At 43.9% G+C, this 23,963-nt stretch overlaps 1 protein-coding gene across 4 annotated transcripts in view; it reads left to right on the top strand.

Annotated features, from left to right (window-relative positions):
- The window catches only part of DDX11 (DEAD/H-box helicase 11), a 652,402-nt gene that overhangs the window by 280,951 nt on the left and 347,488 nt on the right, over window positions 1-23,963 (top strand). For all 4 annotated transcript variants that reach the window (XM_085652300.1, XM_085652298.1, XM_085652299.1 and 1 more), the window contains exons 13-15: window positions 31-75; window positions 13,718-13,785; window positions 14,966-15,004. In XM_085652300.1, the coding sequence (XP_085508426.1) occupies window positions 31-75; window positions 13,718-13,785; window positions 14,966-15,004 (152 nt within the window). The remainder of the gene's footprint in view (window positions 1-30; window positions 76-13,717; window positions 13,786-14,965; window positions 15,005-23,963) is intronic.

The following is a 23,963-nucleotide window of genomic DNA, read 5'->3' as shown; positions in this document are numbered from 1 at the left end:
TTAATTTCTTTTTACATTTTGTTTTTGCAGGGAGCGTGAATCAGAATCCAAACTGCCAAAGTATTTCCCATGCTGGTAAGGGTCACCCACAGCAGCTTTTTTGATTTGTGATTGATAGAACAGTTTGTCTGTTGTGATACGTTGGATTACAACAAGGAATCTAAACTCCAAAGAAATGAAATTGCATTTGCTCTATGACCGTATTCTTGCCGTTATTCCAGCTGTCTTTTTCTGACCCTAATGGATCGAATTTGTCTGTTTATTGTGGTGTATTGGGTGTTTTTTAAATCTTAAAAACTTCTTATTTTAGTATACAACAGTAAAGAGAACATCACAACTATTACAGCTATAGTATAGCACACATATCCTTCTTCCTGTTTCCTAATGAGGAGCAAAGCGTCCCTATCGTACAGTTTGCTATTCTATAAAAGTCCGGCGTGCCTTCAACGAATAGTTACAGTATCTTCTCGATAAGGGCACATCATTCAGATATCACTCCCCTTTTGCCACATTCCTATCCACAACCTTCTGATTCGCTCACAAAAATGAACTCTTCCTTTTAAACACTTCCTCCATCCCTTCCCCAGGTGGTCCCTTCCGAGTTCTCCATGTGCGTTAGTGTCCCATCTAATCCTCCTGATTCATACAAGTCTTCCTCAGACTCTCTTCCCAGAGCCAGCAAGCTTGTGTATTATCTCCGCATTGCTCTACTTTCTCTCTGTCAGTCTTGAACATGTTTAGGCCCCTGTCCTCTGAGAGCATCCGCTCTGTCATTTCCTTCAGCCAAGCCCCATATGTTGACCCCCTCATTGCTATGTGTTTCTTCGCCAGAAACACCTCTTGGAGAGTGATTTGTATTGTATTTTTCTTTTTGGGTCTTGTTTCAAAGTTAATGTATGAGTCATTCACTTCACTCAGCGTAAGGTTTGTACTATCGCCTCCCAGTAGGCCGTCATTGATCTACACTCCCAAAACTTGTAACTATATGGTGCTATGTTTGTACCTCATTTAGGGCAGTTTGGAGATCTGTGTGTGAGGGTCAAGTATGTTCGATGGACATTAACATTTGTTCAGTTGGCAAAGGACGTTAGCACCCCTGTAAGTCCCTAGTAAATGGTACTCCAGGTACCTAGGGCATGGGTACTAAAGAGGGTCTCAAAGGACTGCAGCATATCTTATGCCACCTTAAGGGACCCACATACAAATTCCACACAGACTGCCATTGCAAGCAGTGTGACATGATTCAAACCGTGAGTTACAACACAACACAACACACTGCTGTGTGTCATGTCAAAGTCACTGCATCTAATATATGTAAGTCACCTCTGCAGACTTCGATTGAGCCCTAAGGCAGGGTACATTCTATTTTATGTGAGGACATATCTACATGAGCAGATATACCCTTGTGATATCTAGTTATATTACTAGAAATTGCAAGAGATCAGGGAAGCCATTCTAAAAGCATGTGCTGGACACTAGTGGATAAAAAGAGTTCCCTAGCTACATGATGGCTTCACTGAATATAGGGATGTTTGGTATCAAACATCTCGTATTAATAAACCCACACTGATGCCAGTGTTGGATGTATTAATATATGCAGCCAGAGGGCACCTTAGAGGCGCCCTCTGAAAACCTACCAGCCACTGGTGTGCTGAGTGACTGGTTCATGCCAGCCTGATCCCAGAGACAAGTTCCTGACCCCCAAGGGTGAGGGCCTCCGCTCTCAGGAGTTCAGAAACAAAGCCTGCTTGGGTGGAGGGTGTTCACACCTACTTCCACAGGACGACCTGTTGATTAGCATTCCAAGGCCGGGGAACTTCAAAGAAGCCACTGCCTTTGATATGCAAGTCTGGCTTCCCTCACAGGAAAGGAAACCGACCTTCTTTGTCCAGAGCCCTTTTGACACTAGGACAGTTGGGAAAATTAGCTAGTCAGCGAGGATATCCCATCTCCAGGCTAGTACCACCCCTAAGGTGTGCTATCTGAAGTGGATATGACTTTTCATAGTTTGACATTTTGATAATTTCAACTTAGGGATTCTGAGACGGGGTTATGCCCACTTCTCACAGGAAGTGATCTAATAGGGGGCTTAGTGACCCCAGGGGTAAGTAGACAATTGGCTACTACCACTCACTCCCCTTAACGTCCCTTAAATTGTGTTTTTAGGGGACCCCCTGATACTAGATCTTTAGATTTCGTTAGACACAAAAGGAGTGGAAGAATAAGACTGCTGACCTGAGTACCGAGGAGCACGACTTGACACCAACCCCGCCGGTCTGTCTGCTGCACCCGATCTTCGTGGAGCAACTGATTCATCCTGCCAGTCCTTTACCAATTGCCAAAGGAACTCCCTTGGAGTAGAGGAGTTACTCCCCTGTATCCAGAGGCACCAAAAAAGTAAGACCCGGAACATGACCTACCGATTACGGGGACTACCGATGCAGTAGCCGCCGAGGAAGTGGTAGCAGTGCTCCCACAGGTCAGATCCGTCCTCCCTCCAAGTGTGGGAACGCCAGGACCGACTGGAGCCGTACAGTACCAATCCCTAGTGTACTGGCCCCGTTGCGGCAGCCAAGGCTTGTTTAGTATCTTGGTTATAGTGCTGTGCTTGTCATTCACTGCTCCACCAGTGGAACACTGTGGAGATGATGTAATATGGAATGTTGATCTATGAAATCCACAGTTGAGAAGGGCTGAGCGCCTTGCTGGCTGCTCCTGGTGGGGCTGATCTACTGCTGAATTACTGCTGTTCTATTGATCTACAATAAATACTCCTAAAACATCTCAACCAGCCTGGAGTTATAACTACAGCTTGTTGTGCCCAGGCTAGACACCAACGCCGAGGAAGACCTACCTGCACGTCGAGGGACTTCAGGGACTGTGGGACCCACATTGTGAGTGGCCCACCTTGCCCCATACTCGCCTTAAATCCAGAAGAACAGTCCTGCAAGTTGCTGACAAGGGCCCGAATGCAGTACATGTTATTCCACCATACGATAACATTGCCGGTCCAGAAAATGCACTAAGTGTTCATTTCTGAAAAATGTAAAAATTTGTAACACCAATGTACTTGACCGATTCAGGTGATCTTGGTATCTAAATTTATATAAAAGTGTGTTATTTTTATAAATTGGTGTTGGATTTCTTAATTGAGTGTGGTCTCGCTTTCTGCCTCTGTGTGTAATAAATGCTTAGCACTACCCTCAGATACGCCTAACTGCTTGCCCACACTACCACAAAAGAGAGCATTTGGGTGTCATTTGTGCCTCTGTAATTCCTTGGCGGCTTTTTAAAAAAGGGCGTCCTCTGGGATTTTTAAAAAAATAAAACCTTTATGCAGACCTGATCACATGTAATCAAACCAACTACATTCACACCACAACCACTCATAAAGGTCACTGGCAAACTGGTGGCTACAGAATATTGGCACAAAAAATCATTAGAGGTCAATAGTGTTTGCACTTTCCTGAAACAATATATTGTAATTTTTTTTAGAAAAACAGGGAGAGACTAGATTAAAAACATTTGTGTTCAAAGATGCTCACAGACCTAATACTCCAATATTAAAAACAATTGGTCACATGAGTAACAGTTAAAATCAAAATATAAACAAAAAACACGAGAGATAAAACAGACAGTTATCTTTGTCATTCGTGGCCACACCCCAGGGTTACAATCATATACACACACCCTGATGTCTTGTAGATCATCAACATCTAGGTCCGTGCAGCTGGGTTTATGGCAATAAAGAAAAGAGCGTCGACGCGTTTCAAAGGCTTTATCTTCTTCCAACTTCTTTCTCAAGACTGAAATATTAAAACCTCCCGTTCATTGTGAATTATTCAGTGGTTAAACGATATATCCCTCTGTAGCACGAAATTACATGATCATAGGACGTTGTTATCCATTTAAACACTCCAGTATATTTTGTTACAATCTTATGAGTAAGGATGGTGCTTGTGGTTTCGAGACAGGTGGGAAAATTAGCTAGTCAGGGAGGCTTTCCCATCTCCAGGCTAGTACCACTCCTAAGGTGGGCTACCTGAAGTGGATACGGCTTTTCATAGTTGGACATCTTGATAATGGCAACTTAGGGATTCTGAGATGGGGTTATGCCCACTTCCCACAGCAAGTGATCTTATAGGGGGCTTAGTGACCCCAGGGGTAAGTAGGCCATTGGCTACTACCACTCACTCCTCTTAACGTCCCTAAATTGAGTATTTACGGGACCCCCTGATACTAGATCTTTAGATTTCGTAAGACACAAAAGGAGTGGAAGAACAAGACTGCTGACCTGAGTTCCGAGGAGCACGACTGACTTGACACCAACCCAGCCGGACTGTCTGCTGCACCCGATCTTCGTGGAGCAACTGATTCATCCTGCCAGTGCTTTACCAATTGCCAAAGGAACTCCCTTGGAGTAGAGGAGCTACTCCCCTTTATCCGGAGGCACCAAAAACGTAAGACCTGGTACACAGCCCTGCCGCCTACGGGGACTACCGATGGAGTAGCTGCCGAGGAAGTGGTAGCAGTGCTCCCACAGGTCAGATCAGTCTTCCCTCCAAGTGTGGGGACGCCAGGACCGACTGGAGCCGTACAGTACCAATCCCTAGTGAACTGGACCCTGGCGGCAGCCAAGGCTTGTTGCGCCCAGACTAGACCCCAACGCCGAGGAAGACCGACCTGCACGCCGAGGAACTTCAGGGAGTGTGGGACCCACATTGTGAGTGGCCCACCTTGCCCCATACTCGCCTTAAATCCAGAAGAACAGTCCTGCAAGTTGCTGACAAGTGCCCGAATGCAGTACATGTTATTCCACCATACGATAACATTGCCGGTCCAGAAAATGCACTAAGTGTTCATTTCTGAAAAATTTGAAAATTTGTAACACCAATGTACTTAACCGACTCAGGTGATCTTGGTATCTAAATTTATTTAAAAGTGTGTTATTTTTATAAATTGGTGGTGGATTTCTTAATTGAGTGTGGGCTCGCTTTCTGCCTCTGTGTGTAATAAATGCTTAGCACTACCCTCAGATACGCCTAACTGCTTGCCCACACTACCACAAAAGAGAGCATTTGGGTGTCATTTGTGCCTCTGTAATTCCTTGGCGGCTTTTTAAAAAAGGGCGTCCTCTGGGATTTTAAAAAAAATAAAACCTTTATGCACATCTCATCACATGTAATCAACCCAACTACATACACACCACAACAATAAAGGTCACCGCCAAACTGGTGGCTACAGAATGTTGGCACAAAAAATCCTTAGAGGTCAATGGTGTTTGCACTTTCCTGAGATAATTTGTTGTAATGTTTTAGAAAAACACGATTAAAAACATTTAGATGCTCACAGACCTAATACTCCAATATTAAAAACAATTGGTCACATGAGTAACAGTTAAAATCAAATTATAAACAAAAAACACGAGAGATAAAACAGACAGTTACCTTTGTCATTAGTGGTCACACCCCAGGGTTACAATCATATACACACGCCCTGATATCTTGTAGATCATCAACATCTAGGACGATGTCCGTGCAGCTGGATTTATGGCAATAAAGAAAAGAGCGTCGACGCGTTTCAAAGGCTTTATCTTATTCCAACTTCTTTCTCAAGACTGAAATATTAAAACCTCCCGTTCATTGTGAATTTTTCAGTGGGTAAACGATATAGCCCTCTGTAGCACGAAATTACATGATCATAGGACGTTGTTATCCATTTAAATAACCCAGTAGATTTTGTTACAATCTTATGAGTAAGGATGGAGCTTGTGGTTTCGAGATGACCCCACTTATAGATTTAGAGTTCCATCTATCGATCGACGGGTCGAGGGACCGCCGGTTCTAAATCCAAGAGAGAGCTAAAATTGAATATGCTCTGATACGAAAAAGATCGGGAGAGGTCTAATTAAGGACCAGATTTCCTGAAGGAAAAATATTTCCCGACGTTGAAATTAATAGCAAAGGCTGGGAGATATTATTGATTTTATACAAGAAACCTGAACATACAGGATTGATAGATGGAACCCTAAAGCTATAAGTGGGGTCATCTGGAAACCACAAGCTCCACCCTGAAGTGTAAAGGTCATCTTTGCTGCCAGGTTCCCTTCTACAAAGTCCACTTATGACCAATGCTTCAGGCAAGAAATCCCTGGAAGCCGCCAGAGCATGGGAAGCATTGGTGATACTACTTAAGCGCCCAGAAACTGACCCAGAAGAGGAAATTCAGGGAGCAACATAGGAGCTGGGGACAGAGAAGTAACCGCCTGCATATTACCATGTGAAGGGGGTGAGCGACATTTGGTCAGCAAAGGTTACCCAGAAAACATAAATCAGGAGGGGGGCATGGAACAGATCCACTTGAGTTAACCTGTTCTCAATGCCACATAGGTTGTAAGCAACGACCATTATATACCACGACATGCCTGGTGAGAGAGGGGGAGGGGAAGGTGGGAGTTTATGACCTTTTGCAAGAAGCAGTCAAGAGCACGCCGTAGCCCATAGTGCACTACCTTTAGAATGTCAAAGATAGCAGGCAGATTAATATATAACAACTGATAACAACAGAGATGAACTTTTACCCTGCTTGGGATTATCCGATAAGGAACTACTCAGTGGAATAGATCCTGAGACACGAGCGAACCCAAATGATATCTCTGTAATCTATGTACTTGTATTGCGGACTGTAAGAAGCCATGAATAACTGTTCAATAAAATTTGTTTACAAAAAAAAAAAACACTGCAGCAAATTTGTGGGCTTGTATGGTGTTCGCAAGACTGACTCTTTAGGAGCAAAGCTGTCAGATGTTATTTTATTTGTTTTGTCTTTGGCCCTACAAGGCCTGGTAGTGGGCACTAATAAAGGTTAATATGTCTAAAAGGTTTGCCACATGTTTCCTTCCAAAACCGTTTGTTTTGCCACAGTTGAACAATAAGTTAGTCTTGACATTTCTCATGTGTGCACCCTTTGTGCAGATACATAGCTGCTCACTGCATCCCCTAATTTTAAAGACTTTGTTCCTCATTGCGATTGTGTCAGCCTGTCGCCTGAGTGAACTTCTGGCACTTTCAATGCAACTGCCATAATCCACTTTTATTGCTGACAAGTTGGTGCTGGGGAATAAGGCGGCATTCTTTTAAAACGTTGTGATTCTCTTTCACATTGAACAATCCACCATGCTGCCAGTGTTCCTCTCTCCCCCTCACCCTTCGACAGGGGAGGAGAGGCATGATCAGCAGAACCACAAATAGGCTCTAGGCTTAGGCTTTTACAAGGAACACATTGTGAACGATAAGCTTTTTGTGAGGTGCTCTGGGGCGAAGAAAAGAATGGCTGTGCAGAAGAGCACTCTATTGAATTTGATAGTCCCCTGCAGCAGGATCTGCTAGGCACTGGCCAAGAAGCAGCACCCTGAAGGACTAGGAGCCCAGTCCAGCAGGGATAAGGCTGCTACCACTGTGTTGGCTCATGGAGTGCCTGTCCTTGCCTTCTGCCAGGCTGCAACGTGTGGTCATTTGTACATACATTCACAACGCACTACTGCCTTGTCTGGCTGTAAGGGCACTTTGCCTTCTTGGTCCTGCAGGACTTTTCAGTCCTAGTACATTCCACAGACCCTCCACCTGGGTAGGTATTGCTTTGATATTGATTCTGATGTGATGAATGCTAAAGCAGCTGAGTGCTTTACAAATGCACTTGATTGATTTATTGATTTATAAAAATGCTGTGAGAAGTATCCATCTGAATAACACATTTAACTTTGGTTATGATTTTCTGGCGGATACTGTATCTAACCTCAGATTCCTCACTCCCCTCCCACTTCCCCGTCCCGAGGAGTGGCATCTTTATGAAATCTAAGAAGGTCCCAAGTTAAGAATTAGAATATTCGTACCAATGGTGGAGCTTATATGCGGCTCTGCTCTATAACTTCCAGGGCAGTACAGAGCCAGCACTGAGCCACATGGCACCTCCTAGTATCATGTGGTAAACATTTCTGGAGGAAGGTTGCTGGATCTGGTCTGCACCTTGAGAGTATTCCAAGGAGAGGAATCTGCAGTTTGAGTATCCACCTGAAAGAGTGTTATTCAAGGTAAGTAACTTGTTCATCTCTGCTAAGATGTTGAAATATAAGGGCTCCTTCATTGATGAGTCCTCCAACATTTACAGTGGGCTCCCTGGCTTTAATGACCCATCCACCAGAAGTTATTCCCTTCTGCAAGAGGCTCAAGGAGCAGAAATAACACATAGTTTCTCTCTTATGCATGTGCTTCTCATAGTGATGATGTGGATGATAAGCAGCATATGGCATGTGTCCCACTTTTAGCTTAAGGAACGAAAAGCAAACAGGGTCTCATTTTAAAATCCATTTTCAGGCACACTGGTCATGCTGTAGGGATTTCTGTTCCATACCCTATATCCAGACCTGGCACTAACTATTGAAGTTTCAAATTCAAATGAGTGGGGATTACTGTGACTTCACAGCCAGACAGACTCCTCCATATACTCATTCCAGCTCTCAAGACCATTTAATTTTCCTTGATCTTGGAACCTTCTGCCATGCCCTGCCATAAAAACATCTGTAAAGATGGAAAACATAACTGCAGTGTTTCATATTAGCTGTTAGAGACATCTAGCCGCAGATTTCATACCTTTGAATTTCCTAGACGTCAGACTGGATCAAGAAGATTTGTCTGCAAGCAATAACCCTTGAGCTCCATTAGTTAGGTAGTATTGGTCGGCTCCACATGACGCCGTTGGTGTAGTCTCCGCCCTTGTGACATCCATGTCACCTATATAGACACCATCTGGGGGCGCTGACCCGACGTCCGTTCTTTTCTTACAGTGCCATTTAGCGCAGATCCGTGACTTTTTGACATTTTGTTGACTCTTTTTTGGTGTGTAGGATGTCCAGGAAGACTTCTGGATTCAAGCTGTGCGGTGCCTGTCACCGTGCCATGTGGGTAACGGATCCACACCTGGTTTGTCTCTGGTTCCTGGAGCGCTACCACGATTTAAAGTCATGCTTTGAATGCCGAGCCACAACTCTGAAAACTTTGAGGGAGCGGTCCCTAAAGCTACTTGCAGCCCAGCACTCGGCACCACGTCGTTCACCCCAGAGGTCTCGTTCTCGGTCAAGAGAAGGTCTGGGCACCGCTCCAGTAGCCCTGAGACTTCGTCCTCCTACTCGGTCTCTGAGTTGGTCAGGTAAGAAACGCAAAAACACAAGAAGTTGTAGCCTGCTTTGACTTCTCCCCATTAGTCGGCTGATGCAACGAAGGAGTCTCTGCCCAGTTCAAAGAATTCTATGATGCCATATGCCTCATATCTGGACAGGCTCACAGGGGGCTCGATTGGGGTCCTCACTGCTGCTCTGACCACAGCGCCGATGACCCTCCTCCCCCCCCACCCCCCCCAATGGATCCTGTAAAGGATCGGTACGGACACAGTCATGCCACCGCAACCTCTCCTAGTTTCAGCCCCCATGCTGACACTCCCGACGGTGCCAAAGCTAGCCCCATTCTCATCCCCAATGACCCGGAGCCGGATCGGCGCCTACCGACGATGATATTGGTGCTGACAGAACCCTTTGGTCCTAGGTCGGTTCCTCAGCCTTATTCTGAAGGGCTAGGAATGGAGGACGATTGGGAGGGGTCGCTAGACCCTTTACAAGACCAGTCTAAACAAGACATGGTATAAGGAATTGGCTAAGGTCAGTGGACTGGACACCTCTCCATATTCTGGTCTGTATCTACCCCTACCGTCGCTAGGAAGGAGGGAGCGTCTTACGCTATGGTGGTGCGATGGGCAGCTGAGGTCCTGGACCTTCAGCTCCCTTTTGTGGCGGTCAAGATGAACATCTTGATGGAGGTCCTGCAGCCGGTGTCTCCTCCTCGAACCCCTCCTGCCTTTTAATGAGGCCCTGACCGATGTCCTACTAGGGACCTGGTCAAAACCCAGCACAATGGCTCCTGTGAATAGGGCAATCACCCGCTGCCATCGCCCAGCACCGGTGACCTGAATTTCCTCACCAACCACCCTACACCCGAGAGCTTGGAGGTACAAGCCTCTGTCACAGGGTGTGTTCCCTTCTGCACACCCGGACAGGGAATCCAAGTTGCTGAATAGTTGGGGTAAGAAAAACGTTTTGTTCTGCCAGCCTTGCATTGCGGTCTGTGAACACTGCATGACTATCGGGCCGTTACGGCTTGTGAGAAACGGTAGCGCAAGTGCTGTCACAGGTCCAATAGGAGGCCCACGCCATCCTCTCCTAAGCGGTATCAGATGGGAGATATGCGGCAAGGTTCGCTATTAGTTTTGGGCTTGACAACACTGACTCGCTGGGCTGAGCAATGTCATTGACGGTGTCTGTTGGATGCCGCGCCTGGCTGAGGACTTGGTTTTTCTAGGGATGTCCAGGCTTTCCTTGTGGATATGCTTTTGATGGCACCAGTCTCTTCAGAGACAAAGCAGATCTCGCCCTGGAATGCTTTCAGGACTCACGGGCTACGGCCAAGTCCTTGAACCTCTGTGACCACATGTGCTCCATCTGCTTTTCTTCCCTTCTATGGCTAGAGAAGAGGCTTTCAGCATCGTCCGCCATATCCCATCCGCAAGACTGCGCAAGTTCAGCAAGCTCTGCATGACTCATTCTGACCATGTGGGTCAGTCCACCACCCCCCTGCACCCTCAGCTTCCAAACCCTACTAGTCCGGCCCTTCAAGACCATGGGTGGCCATTTGGTGGTAGGATCTGCCATCACCTCTACAACTGGCAAAACATCACGCCGGACAGGTGGGTTCTAAAGGTAGTCCGAAGGGGCTACTTCCTCCCCTTCGAAACTATACCTCCCTTGATGCCTTCAACTTACGACTTGCTAATTGAGGATCACCTGACTTTGATTCAGGATGAAGTCAGGACTCTTGGCCAAGGGAGCAATAGAGAGGGGGTTCAGGCTCTGGTTGTTATTCCCATTACTTTCTGGTCCTGAAAAAGGACAAGGGCCTTTGTCCTATCCTGGATCTCCAGGCCCTGAACTACTTCCTCAAAAAGGAACATTTCAAGATGCTCACTCTGGCTCAGGTCTTGTCTGCTGCCCTGGCCCCAGGAAACTGGATGGTAGCAGTGGACGTGCAAGACGCTTATTTTCACATTGGTTTCCTGCCTGCCCATCAGCGCTATCTACAGTTTACGGTAGGCCACGAGCACTTTCAGTTCATTGTGCTCCCCTTTGGCCTTATGAGCGCCCCTCGGGAGTTCTCTAAGGTGATGGCGGTGGTCGCAGCCCATCTGTGCATATCAGGGGTGCCAGTTTTTTCCTCTCCCGATGACTGACTGTTGAAGCCGGGACATCGATCCTCCATTCAGGCTGCCCCTTCAGGAAGACCTTATGTCGCAGCAACAGAGGAGGTTCCACCACCCGAATCTCTCAACTCTACGACTTCTTGCATGGAGATTGTGCGGGGGCAGTTGATAGCATTTGACCTTCCTCCCGAAGTTTGCAATGTTATTTTGGCGGCCAGGCGGCCCTTCACCAACACAGTGTACACCTGCCGGTGGAACAAATTTGTCAAATATTTTACACAAAGACGATTGATCCTCTTTCTGCTTCCCCATCTCAGGTCTTACTCTTTATTCTGACCCTTGCCCAGGAGGGCTCTGCTTTGGGCAGTCTCAAGGGGTACCTTTCAGCCCTGTCTGCCTTTTTGAGGCTGCCAGACCAATCCTCTTTATTTAAATTCCCTACTGTAAATAGATTTCTCAAGGGGCATGTACATATGCTTCCACCTGCCCCTTCCATTATGCCATAGTGGGACCTTAATTTGTTTTTCACCTTCCTGATTTGTGCTCCGGTTGAACCTTTGCACAACTGCCCTTGTGGCTGCTTACCATCAATACAGCGTTTTTAGTGTGAATAACATCTGCCAGGAGAGTGAGCATCCAAGCCTCCTTACCTGACCATCTTTCTTGATAAGTTGCTGCTTCGCAATAGGGCCTTTTTCTTACCGAAAGTGGTAACAACATTCCACTTTAGGCTGTCTGTCGCCCTGCCCACTCTCCTTTTTATTTCAAAGCTTTTTATTGAGTTTTTGCATATATGAAATAATACATACATAAGGTCATTTCAAACAAATAGTCATATACAATTTATATATAAACTATATAAATATAAAATAGAAGTATATATAAAGAAAGTAGGGTAGGAGATGTTAGGGAATGGGATTTGATAGTATAGATACAGGATTTTGAAACTGATTGACGTGGGTTGGTTGTTTTACTGGCACTTTAAATTGCCCTACCCACTCCGCATCCTTCCCGTCTGGACCCAAAAGGAGCATTGTCGTTCTACCTTGCCTGCACAAAAGTGTTCTGGGTGGATGACCAACTCTTAGTGGGGTTTGTAGAAGCGAAGAACGGTCTTGCGGTGCAGAAAAGAGCAATCTCTCGATGGGTCATCCTTTGCATCAACATCTGCTCAGCTCTGGCCAAAAAGCAGCCTCCTGAAGGATTAAGGGCTCACTCTACCAGAGCTAAGGTTGCTACCACAGCGTTACAACGTGAGCATCTCTGCGCATGCTCACTAAGCATTACTACCTGGACGGTCATGTCTGCAGGGACTGTCTTATTGGCCACTCTGTCCTGTAGAACATGCTGGTCTAACTTGTCTGCATTCCCTCCTCCGGGATGGTATTGCTTAGGTATCTATTCAAAGGTAAGGAATCTGAGGCTATATGTCTCTATGAGAAGGACAAGTTCCTTCCCTTCGGTAACGCCTTATCTGGTAGAGACATGATCTAGCCGCAGATTCCTTACCAACCCGCTTATCCTCCCCGCACTGCGGACAGGTTTTTAGGGTCAGGGCTGTTCCCTTTAAGGGCCCTAGTTGTTTAGAAACATACCAATGTCAGTGCACTTCATGGCTCCGCACTCCTATTGTGGAAATTCGTGAAAAGTAACTGACGCCAGCGCACTGAGGTGGCGCCTATATAGGTGACGGGGACCTCATGATGGCGGGGACGATGAGGCACGGGTATTGCTCAAAGAATTTTTTTCTAGATCAAGTCTGATGCCTGGGAAATTCAAGGAATCTGCGGCTAGATCATGTCTCTACCGGATAAGGCGTTACCGAAGGTAAGTAACTTGTCCGACAAGCAGAGTGGCTTGTATTGAACAGAGCTATGCCACTAAGCACTGAAACTGAGGCACCCTCAGTGGCTTTTATCATATGCCTCTGGAATAATCTCTTCTGGTTGTAGTCTGCATTATGAAGTCTCCCTTAGTTAAGTTTTTAGCACCAACTCGACTGAAAGGACCCAATTTACACAGTGTTGACGGGTGAAAGTTACGCCTTCACTAGCCATGTTTCCCTGTCATCATGGTCCAGAACATGTTTTCTAAATAGTCTTCTGATTCTGAGATTATCATGTGAAAACATACTGTGTGCATTTTGCTATACAGTGTTGTTGACTCCTTTATAATCCATTTGGCTTGAGTACTCCAGGTTACTAAATTTAGTGAAGGGCACCTCTCTACACTTAATTTCCATGGAGGACGTATTCTTTCAATTAGAGATACCGGGTCTTTACCCCTCCTCTTCAGTGTAGTAGTGCTCATTTTGTGTAAGGTTTCTGTGTGTATTGCTCTATTTTGGTGTTTCTTGTGTAGATGGAAATGTGAGTCTAGCTGTTGTATGATACCCATGTTCCTCTTATATCCACAGGAACAAAATTGCAGTCAATCAATGATTTCTTGTTTCAGAGTCAGATTGACAACATTAACCTCTTCAAGGTATGAGATTGTGATTTGTTTTAAACATGTGGAATTTCATGTGTTGGCAGAAAGCTGACATATTATTTAATTGAAACGTGTGAATTTTGTTTTCAGGGAAAGCCCAATCCAGGATTTGGCTGTATCAGTTGTGTGATTTCATTTTAAATATCTATTTTACAGAATGCCATTACTGAGAAACCTTTTCACCCAAACGGGTCAATGAACATTTTTGAAATGCCGGGCATATACTTTTTTCATAGAAATCTATTCATTCATAGCTTTTTTCGAAATTAGCTTTTTCATGATTGTTTTTACGGTGTAAATAACATTAATGCCATAAATGTTGATAATGTCAACCCTAATTCCCCCTCCACCCCACACACACACTTTTGTATATACACTATATATTTTTGTAATATGGGGGTGGAGTGAATCCACCAAACAATCCATCAACTCTTTTTTTTGTTTAACCTAGCCCTACTGACCAGCTTAGCCCAATCTACTGCCCTAAACCTAGCCATACATTTTCCATACGGTGGTATTTCTATTATTCTTTAGTTTAAATGTAATCGATACAGCGTAAACCCTTCTACATATCGGATCTACCCTTATGACTGTAGGGTCACAGTAAACCTTTTTTATTTTTCGCCCCAAGGTCATCTTGTCTCTTCAGTGCTGGGAGAGACATGGTGGTAGCTGTTGTTCCTATTAAACTTCTGTGATCCTCATGATACCATGCCCCCATGTACCTGCTAAAAGTATTTTACTACTGACTGTGTTTCCCTTATTTTCATTTTTACTGTTTCCATAAAAGATTTTATTTTACTCTCATGCTTGGTTCAATGACCACCATCTGTATTTTCACTGTTTGAGAATGTCAGTTTGTACCACTGTTTTAAGGATATTAAACACTGTAAATTAATAGATAACCCAAAGAATTTGGCATACCCTATCATCCTTTCTATGATGCTGTTCTGTGACCATTAATGTTATTTTCTGTGTGCCAGTGACAGTGGTATTATTGCAGTACTTTGCCATGCAAGTAAATTTTTTCATCTAACTTAAGGTATTTTTTAATACCCTTGTATATGACGTTATTGATGCATTTCTATATGTCATTTGGACCCAACATGCTTAGAAGAGTTTCTGAAAGTTCAGATGTGAGCAGGTTTCTCATGCTTCTGTCTCCATCCTCCAGGTCCAGCGGTACTGCATGAAGAGCATGATCAGCAGAAAGGTAAAGCTATTGCATGGTCACTTGACCCTCATTGTTTTTAATACACTAAGTAGGTTTCCTTGTTTATCAGCAACAACATGCTTCATCTTATTGCCTATGTAATCCTAATGATCTTTGCCAGAGTGGGCAACCATATGTTATCAGAGCTAATGCCTAATGGTGTTTATAGCTGTGCTCTGACGTGACTTGTGTGTTTTTTTGAAGGCACCTCAAACCCTTATTCTCTGTAATGTGGTGTCCGCTTACCCTTATAAAGAATCCAGACATTAACACGACGTACTAAGATCTTATCCTAAACATTTGCATTTCATATGACATTATCTGAAGCAGTAGCAGACACACAGAGTTCATGGATAACCTTCCTGTTAATTCAGTGATTCCAATCTCGGGAGTGTGGCAAAGCAATGAGAGAATGAATTCAGGTAGAAAGCAAGCTGTTTGGAAGAGTGGATAATATGAGTCTCCAATCTGTCTGAAATAATTCAAACCAAAGTTTGTATTGTAGTAGTGGATTCATACTTCCTATAAAATAGCAAAGGTAGGTTAACCAAAGTCTCAATGAGACTTTTAGACCTGAGGTAAGCCAACCCAGGTGCATATGTAGTGAACTTTGGTAACTAGATGATTTTAACATGATTTAGAAGACATTTTGAGTCAAATCAATCCAAGCCAATTGAATCAGAAAGTTGTGTCTATGAGCAAATGTTTAAGCCACATGTGGTTGATCTGAAGCTTTGTTGGACAGGACACAAAATGGGAATTATCTGTAACTGAGATAACGTGCCTGTGATTGAAGTCTGACTGCCTCTCAGTTGGCTCTTGTGCTTTAAAGTTTCGAGAGCTTCTGCTGGTCTAGCATCTCAAATCAAGAGGCTATGCCTGAACAGAAACATTCTGTTGCTCCTTGGCTAGGTTTGTGCTGTGAGGGAGCTGTTGGCTCTATTTGTGAGCTTATTGAAGAGTTAAAGCACTACTGTGGTGAAAGGCTCAGGTGGGACACAGGCACATCTACACTGACAGCTTGAAGCAGGTTCAACAGATGTTGAGCAAATATTCTCCTGGTTCAGAGCTGGGGGTTTGTGCTAGTTTGATCCGGTAAAGGCAATCCCTCTTTTCATTGTAGACCACAAGGACTGATCCAGACAAAATAGTCTAGTGAAAAGTAAATGCAGAACCATCCACAACTAGTATAGGTCCACCAAATATCTCCCTATCAATACAATGGTCAACTGGAAATCCTTCCAATGGTGAGCAGATTCCCTCTGGTCCAGGATCTTCATGTATTCCAGACGTCTTGTGGCACAAGAGCCAAGTTGTCACGTAGGTAAAGGAAATTATCTACTGCACACATAGGCCCTAGTGTTATTTGCGATTTGTTTAAGGAACTGCCTACCTTAGTCTTTGGAATAGAAATTCAGCCTAGAAATTGGAACAATTCCAGCAAGCAATTTTTAACATTAATTCAGCCTTTCCAGAGTTGTTCTGAAATGTACTAGGCTGTGTATGAATTCCTAAAGAGACAAATAAAAATTATTTTGATGAACACTTGCAATCCTTGAAGAATTCACACTAGTTTGCTATTTGAAGATGCCCATAAACCAATCATAAAATTTACCTAAAGTGTCTCTACTGACCCTTTCCTAACACTATGAAGTATTTACTGTTCTGCAGATAATCCCTAATGGCAGAGGAGCTCTCTAAGTCCTGTGCCGGTACACTCCAGAATGATGGTGGTCTGTCCTGGCAAGATGGAGCTCTTCTCAAACCTTAATGCCGGGTCTTGGAAATAGATAGTCCTGCACAGCAAATAAATTGCAGGACCTTGCAGGCACACCACAAGCAGAAACAAAAAGGAGCCCGTTTGTCATGAAGAGACCCATAGCTAAATTAGGTGATGTGATCGTTCAATTTGCACTTTTGCCCTACAGCAAAGTAAACCCAGACAAACTCCTATACCTATTGTGTACGGATTATCTGATGGTGCCAGAGAACAGTCAATGCAGTAGGCAATAATAATAAGTTAACTGTTTCTTGCCAGAGGGTGTAATGCACTCTTGCTGGAAAACTTATACAGCATTACCTCTCTCATAGGTCAAAATGTATGCCTTTTTAGAGATGAGATTCAGTAGGAATCTAGTAGATGCACCAGGTCAAAATATTAATTATGTGGAAATGGAACTGACAGGACAGACTGCACAGACCACCCAAGATACTTTAGAGTGTAAGGGGAATATGGTCCTCCACTCTTGCATTAACTCAGTTAGGTTGCCTAGAGTTTTACATTTGTTATTATGTGGCACTTGCAAATATTAAGCTATAGTTCCCGACCTTTCCTATTATAACTGGGGCTGCATGGAGAGGCAGAAGGTATTTTCTGAGCAAGCAGGCCTCTGACTTCAGCAGAGGTGCAACTTCGGCAGAGGTGCAACTTCAGCAGAGGTGCAACTTCAAGTTGGGCACAAAGCAAAAGAAACTGGAAGAACACCCTTGGGGGACTGAATTTCTTACATGCCCAATCATGACTTTGTGCAGGACTGTAATACCTGTGTAGGTTATTCCATGTTGTATTCATGAATGTGTGTGGCCATCCCTTTTTGAAAATAAAAACAATTCACCCATGCTAAACCAGAAACTTTATTTTATCTAAAGATCTGTGTGGTCAGCTCTGTTTTCTTCCAAATCTATGACATATAATGTTCGAGACTAAATCAGACTGGTTCATTTTTTCTGTGCCTGTAAATAATTCAAACTCTTTATCTAATTTTTTTTTTTTTTTAATGCATTCATAAAGTTGAATCTTTCCCTGTCATGAAGCTGGGAGTCCCACAGTAGAATTACAATAGCAGTAAACACTAATTACTATAGGAACACAATGAAAAACAGTACCCCCTTTACCTCATTGGCCCAGATTCACAATATGCAAGCACAGTAAACTCTGCTCCTCTTAGATTTTCAACCACATGTTGTGTGGAAGAGTCCCTTTCAGAGCTCTGACTAGAAACATGCTTTCTTCAGATTAATCCAGTACGAGTTACTGGTTTGGCCCAGGGCTTGTCCTTCTGTTAGGTCACAGTCTTGTCTGATAGCTCTGTGTGATTTCTGGATTTATTTTAGGTTGCTATGACAGAATCCAGGAAGGCAGTATTTATATTCTGTGCTTCTTGTGGGTAAAAGAGACCTGATGATGATTGTCTGATTTATGGTCTGTCGTACTTTGTCCACTAGAACCATCAATGACCATGAAGTTTGCCTGCTATAGTGGCTTCTAAGCAAGAAGGCTTTGAAAGTGTTTTCTTCGGCCGAGGAGACATTCCCTCAGAAAAAGACATCATGAGCGTGAAAAATCCCGAAGGGGCAAAGTTTGACAAACGACAACCATCGACTTCTGATGAACAGCTCAAGAAGGCATTAAAAAAGTCTGACCAATTTGCCAGAAAAGCCAAGCAAATGTTCTCATGACGCACCTTGTGTTAGGAAAAAGGCATCAAAATCTTTGGTTACGGGGACACTGTCCATGACACAGCCGACAACAGTAGACTTGGAGACTGTTGCCACTGCACAGTCAACAATGCAACCACTTGCAGTTCCAGTGAAGAAGCCATCGTCGACGTGTGCAATGTTGTCGCCACTCGTTGTTAAACCATCGTTGACTGGAGTTCTATTGTCTATGCCCTTCCTCTATCGACGATACCATAGTCGTTGAAGAGCTTGCCGATTACCACAATCCCATCATTGGTAACCCTGTCAAAGATGACTTCATTGATCACTCAACCTGCCCAAATCAGTAAAACAGCAGATAGGGCATACGCTGCACCATTGATCATCCATCTCAGCCACAGGATACATATCCTAGCATGGTTTCCCCTTATCCATCTAAAAAAACATTATTTTGAAATGTAAGGGGAATCGCAGGACGCAGGCCAATTTGTGACAGCTGCTAGTTCTACCAAATACCAAGTCAAATGTGGAGACGATAGCAAAGAGGAATACCAGTACAAACATAGGACAAAACAAGAACATCAGCCTGGTAGATACTATTAAGATGATGGTGATGTAGAATCACACTGGGGTGTGATCATACTCCTTAAGAACACTCATATTATAAGGAACTATTACTCCAGGTTTCCACTGCACCACGTCCAGTTCAGCTGCACCCTCCGACTGGCAACATGCAGTGCCTGTGCATCAGAGAATTCTTTAACATCCAAAAGAAACTAATCGAATCCCACCACCACCTCTGCAAGAGGTATATGTGTGTATGTATATATATATATATATATATATATATATATATCAGATGACAACCACAGGGAACTACCAGAGCATCCTTTGGCTCAACCTTAATGAGTGGGATGACTGCATTGTACCAAGTACCTTGGCCTACTCTGCCTCATGTCGATTCTTCGCTGGAGGACTTCCTTCTATTTCATTCTCTGGTTGGGATAGCCTCCATGAGGTTTCAGTTACATGTGATGGGTAAAGAATATACTTTTTCCTTTACTATTTCAGAGGCACCTAGGACATCTGTAAAATCAATCCCCATTATAAACTTTATTTGGGAAGAGTGAGTAAATACAATGCAAACTCCTGCATCCAGCCAGCCATGGTCCCTTGTCTGAATAAAAAATACCGGGCACCAGCTAATACTCCAGCTTGTCTGGTTGGTCATCTTTGTGCTCTAGTAAAGCAAAAAGAACAAAACAATGCAACAGGTGGTATTATTTGAAGATAAATTGAATAGTTCTAGTATTGCCACCAAAAGGTTCATTTAAAGACAAAGCCTCGAAAGATACTGAAACAAGCATTGGCATAGCCAATAGGTCTCGCTTATAAGTATTTAGTTATGCAGCACAATATCCTTGGTGCAACATCATCAACTGTTGCATGGCTAAACACTTATAAGGTCCCAAAGGCGAGACCTATTGGCTATGCCAATGCTTGTTTGATTTTTAGAAAGTACTGGTGCCACAGAAACGTAGAATGTAGTGCAGGAGGCAAACTCCTTCAACCTGTGTCTGGCCACCCAAAACATTTTTGCAAAATAGCATTTAGTTGTGCATTAAGAACAACGTTTTGCCAAATATATAGATAAACGTGCTGTACATGCAACAGGATATGTTTTTTACGTTTACAGTTTATTAGCATAGTGGGGTGACCATGTATTTCAAGGAATAAAATACCCTTGTCTGTACATTAAAAAGTATGTTGCAAGTTAGTTTGGAGTTCTGTGACCTTATAAAGGTACTTGGCTTGCATCCTCGTTCTGTTAAATGGTGACAGAAGTCATTAGTTGTGTGCAATATCCTTAAAATGTATGTCAGAGAATCTTTTATTCTATACATAAGCCTAACTCATGAACCAAGGTACAACATGGTGCAAGAAGGACTCCAACCAAAGGGATTTTATTTTGAAACTCGGAAGATGAGGAAGGTGCCACGCAAACCAAAGAGAGTCATAAGTCCCAACACATTGATTACCCATTGGACACGGAGAGGCACATAGGCATACTCAACAAAAGGTTCAAATATATTTGCTGACTTGAAAAAAAGCTATCCAGGCAGAATTTAAAGTAGATGATAACGGCCATTGACATTAATAAAATCTGTACAGCGAGGACAAGAATGGAATGGCAACACATCAATACATAACACAGAAAGTTTATCGAGTGGACCATGAAATGAAAAATAAAACACTCAAATGGTTTCTGCACCAATGTATTGCTGTGAAACGTTTTCAGTTGTCATTTGCAGCAAGAACATTTATTTATCCATTTTGTGGGGTAACACAATTCTGCAAACATGGAAAAAAGATGTTTTGTCTCAGTACACCAAAAAGGAGGGTGATTGAGTGGATCAACCATTTGCGGATTGATATTGCTCTCGATCCCAATGATAGTGGGCTCTATGTACAAAATGCTTTTGCATTGCCAAAGCCCGCATTCTGTATAATCACAAGTTTTACAACCACAGAAGCATTAATCGAAATGTACTAGAGGTACTTCGAGAGTTAGGGAGAAGCATTCCGCTTACCTGGAGCCGTGACCGACCAATGCTCCTTCTTAGAACCGCCTTTGAATATTATGGAATCCATTGGCAGTGAGGTGCGCGCGCACCAACAAACAAGAGGGAAGAGGGACTCAGGTGGACATGAGAAAAAAACTGGATGTTATCGTTATCTGCTTGTGGTCCTGTGTCTGGCGGAACGTCTGAAAAGTAACAGAGAGCTGGATAAGAAGAGGCGTCCGCCATTAACATGGTAACCCGGCATAACAGAAAAGCGGGGAAGAGAGACTATCGTGAAAGTCCTTGAATATGATGGAGCGCATTGGATCTTAGGAAATGTAAAGCGGCAACCAAAGCTGTGGTAAAAGTGATATCAAAACAGAAAAAGAGAAATATAAAAGAGCAAATTAGGAATGAAAATTAACAGAAAGCAAAACCTCCCATGTATATTGTTCTAACGTAGATATCCGAAAAGTGACGAGGGCAGTGGCCTGTGATGGTGGGACGTCCACAATAGTCAGGGATACGAAACCTGCTGGTGGCAGGGCGTGGATAGTAGGTAGAGCAATAATCTCCGTACATGCTGTGATGTAAGCAGATACGACCCCAACGGAGATCAGATATCAAGACGCATTGGGATGCCGTATGGGGAGGCAGCATGGGGACGGAATGCTAACCCCTATGTGGTAGAAAAGGTTGGCTGGTGGGAAGATCTGAGACCCTAGTGTGCAGTCGCTGGAGGGCTGCTGTTCGGGAGGCGGTGGGAAGGCCAGATTGAGTGGTGCCCGTCATACGGAACCAAGAGTCAGAGTAAAGAGGCAGTATGCCCTGAGAAGAAAGGCGTGGGACTCTAGCTCAGGGAGTTGAGAAATTCAGTACAAGCGGACAAACCGAGAAGCCCGCATGTGGGAAGAGTAATACCCAGAATCCCAGAGGGATAGCCCCATGTTTATGTTAGCGGTACACAAAGAGTATAATTAAGAGAGAAATAATGAGAAGAAAGGGGACCTAGAGTCTGTGTCAAAGGGCAGTAAGCACCATGGTCCGAAGATGTGGGCTTGAGTCATCACATTGAAAGCACGTGTCAAAGTATAACAAGCATTGGCCGCGCAGCCGTAAAAGTAACGCTGCACAGCCGTGAAAGCGAAAGTCATCGCGATGAAAGCGAAAGTGATTGCAATGACGCGCTCTGTGCAAAGCACGCGAGGGATGCACGCGCAGCAGTTATTGGAGAGTAGGAGCGTGGCACGTGTGCTTGTGCGCGTGACCGCAAGCTGGTGGCCGCCTTGGTAGCACTTCGAAAATCTGCTTACTAAATGTCTCGCCAGAGCAGCGCATGCACTGGCTCAGGCGAGACCTAAAAAGGGATGTACTTATTTATATATAAAAGAGGAGAAAGCTGATCATTTAGCAATGTGAAACTTTGACGGGTGCACAGTGCTCCAGCAATCACACAGTGAGTAAACTGGGAGAAAATAAGTGTATAAACAAACTTAAGGGGGAAGAATGGTTGAGAACCAATACTTCTGCCTTTTATGTAAACACAATACAGCAGAATTTCAAATGATTTCCAATGCCATATGTGCCTATTTTAATTACATCAAAAATATTGGATCATCATCAAAGCCCAAGGGAATCGCAGGAGTAGAGGCACCCAAAGAACATGGGGTGTTGGGAGCCTGTCATACCCCCCCAAAAAAAGGATGAGTCTAGTGGTACAGCAGATGCAGAACACAAGTGGAGGTCAATGAAGGGTGAAAAATGGCACCCCTAAGGATGGTGGTGAGGAAGTACCCAAGTCCGTATCTCCCAAGAGTTGGAAGGAGGTGGCACTTCACACTCGGCCAAATACAAAATTTCAGGGCATTACCAGGTATTGGTTGGTAACTGAATATAGCAGACCTATAGGACGATATATAGAGGGCCTTTGTGACTCACGGCCAAAAGCTGTAAAGGGCATTTAAGAAAATATTTTGTGCAAGCAGTGTTTGGGAGAAAACAGATACGTGGCTAGGTAGTGTGGCATATCTCAAGTTGTTCCTTCCAACTCTGAGGGGCCAGATTCCTCCCGGCTAGGGGCCGACTTGGGGCCACCTCAACACAATGGTTATGTGTTTATCAGTAATATGTACACAATCACCCATTCTAGTGCAGATGAGCAGGGGAGATTTGGTTTCACTAAGTGGACTTTCTGGGTTTATTAAGTTGGTTTTGATTTCATGTTGAACATCCCTGAGGGAGGTTGAAGTTCAGAGGTGGAGAATGTTCTAGAGGGGAGTGCCTAGTCCTTTGAACTTTCTTTACCTTAAAAGAACTCATAGTGATCTGAGAATAGCAAGAATTGTATTGGACATGTTGTCTGACTTAATTGGAGGAGGTATAGAGAGATGGTTCTGTGTATGACTTTGCAAAAGATACTCACTTCTGTATATAGAGTCCAGTTTTGGTCAACAACCAACAAACTTGCTGTTGGTAAATTGAGGTTGTTGATGTTGTGGGCAGACTATTGTCCCGGAGGCAAATAAGATGCTTCTTGTTTGCTAAGGACATTTTGGGGTCATTCAGAAAGTTGACCTAGGAATTGATTCCACGTGTCGCTTACCATTGGCTTTGTGGTTTGTAACTTACATTTTCAGGCTTCATATTTGCTGGCTTTATTTGCTTTAGGCTGCCCAGCTTCAGTACATCCCTCCCGTTTCTCAAACCTTGTTTACTGTACTCTTCGACTAACTCACTTTCTGTAAACCGGCCTTTAAATCTTGTTCTTATACTGTCACATTTGCTGTGAGTTCACAGACAAAGGTCAAATGTGAGGCTATGGCTTCCAGGGAACTTTTTCTTTTTTTCTTTTCTCTGACTTCAAAGTGAGAGGATTTATTTGACAATCATGTTGGCTACTCGGGTCTGCTTGAGGAAGGTTGTATGATGTTATTTATTTTCAAGCACACAACAACATT

This window comes from Triturus cristatus, chromosome 4_1 (assembly GCF_964204655.1).
Source record: "Triturus cristatus chromosome 4_1, aTriCri1.1, whole genome shotgun sequence".
Taxonomy (NCBI): Eukaryota; Metazoa; Chordata; class Amphibia; order Caudata; family Salamandridae; genus Triturus; species Triturus cristatus.
The sequence above is the reverse complement of the archived record's forward strand: the minus strand, read 5'-3'. Positions and strand labels throughout refer to the sequence as shown.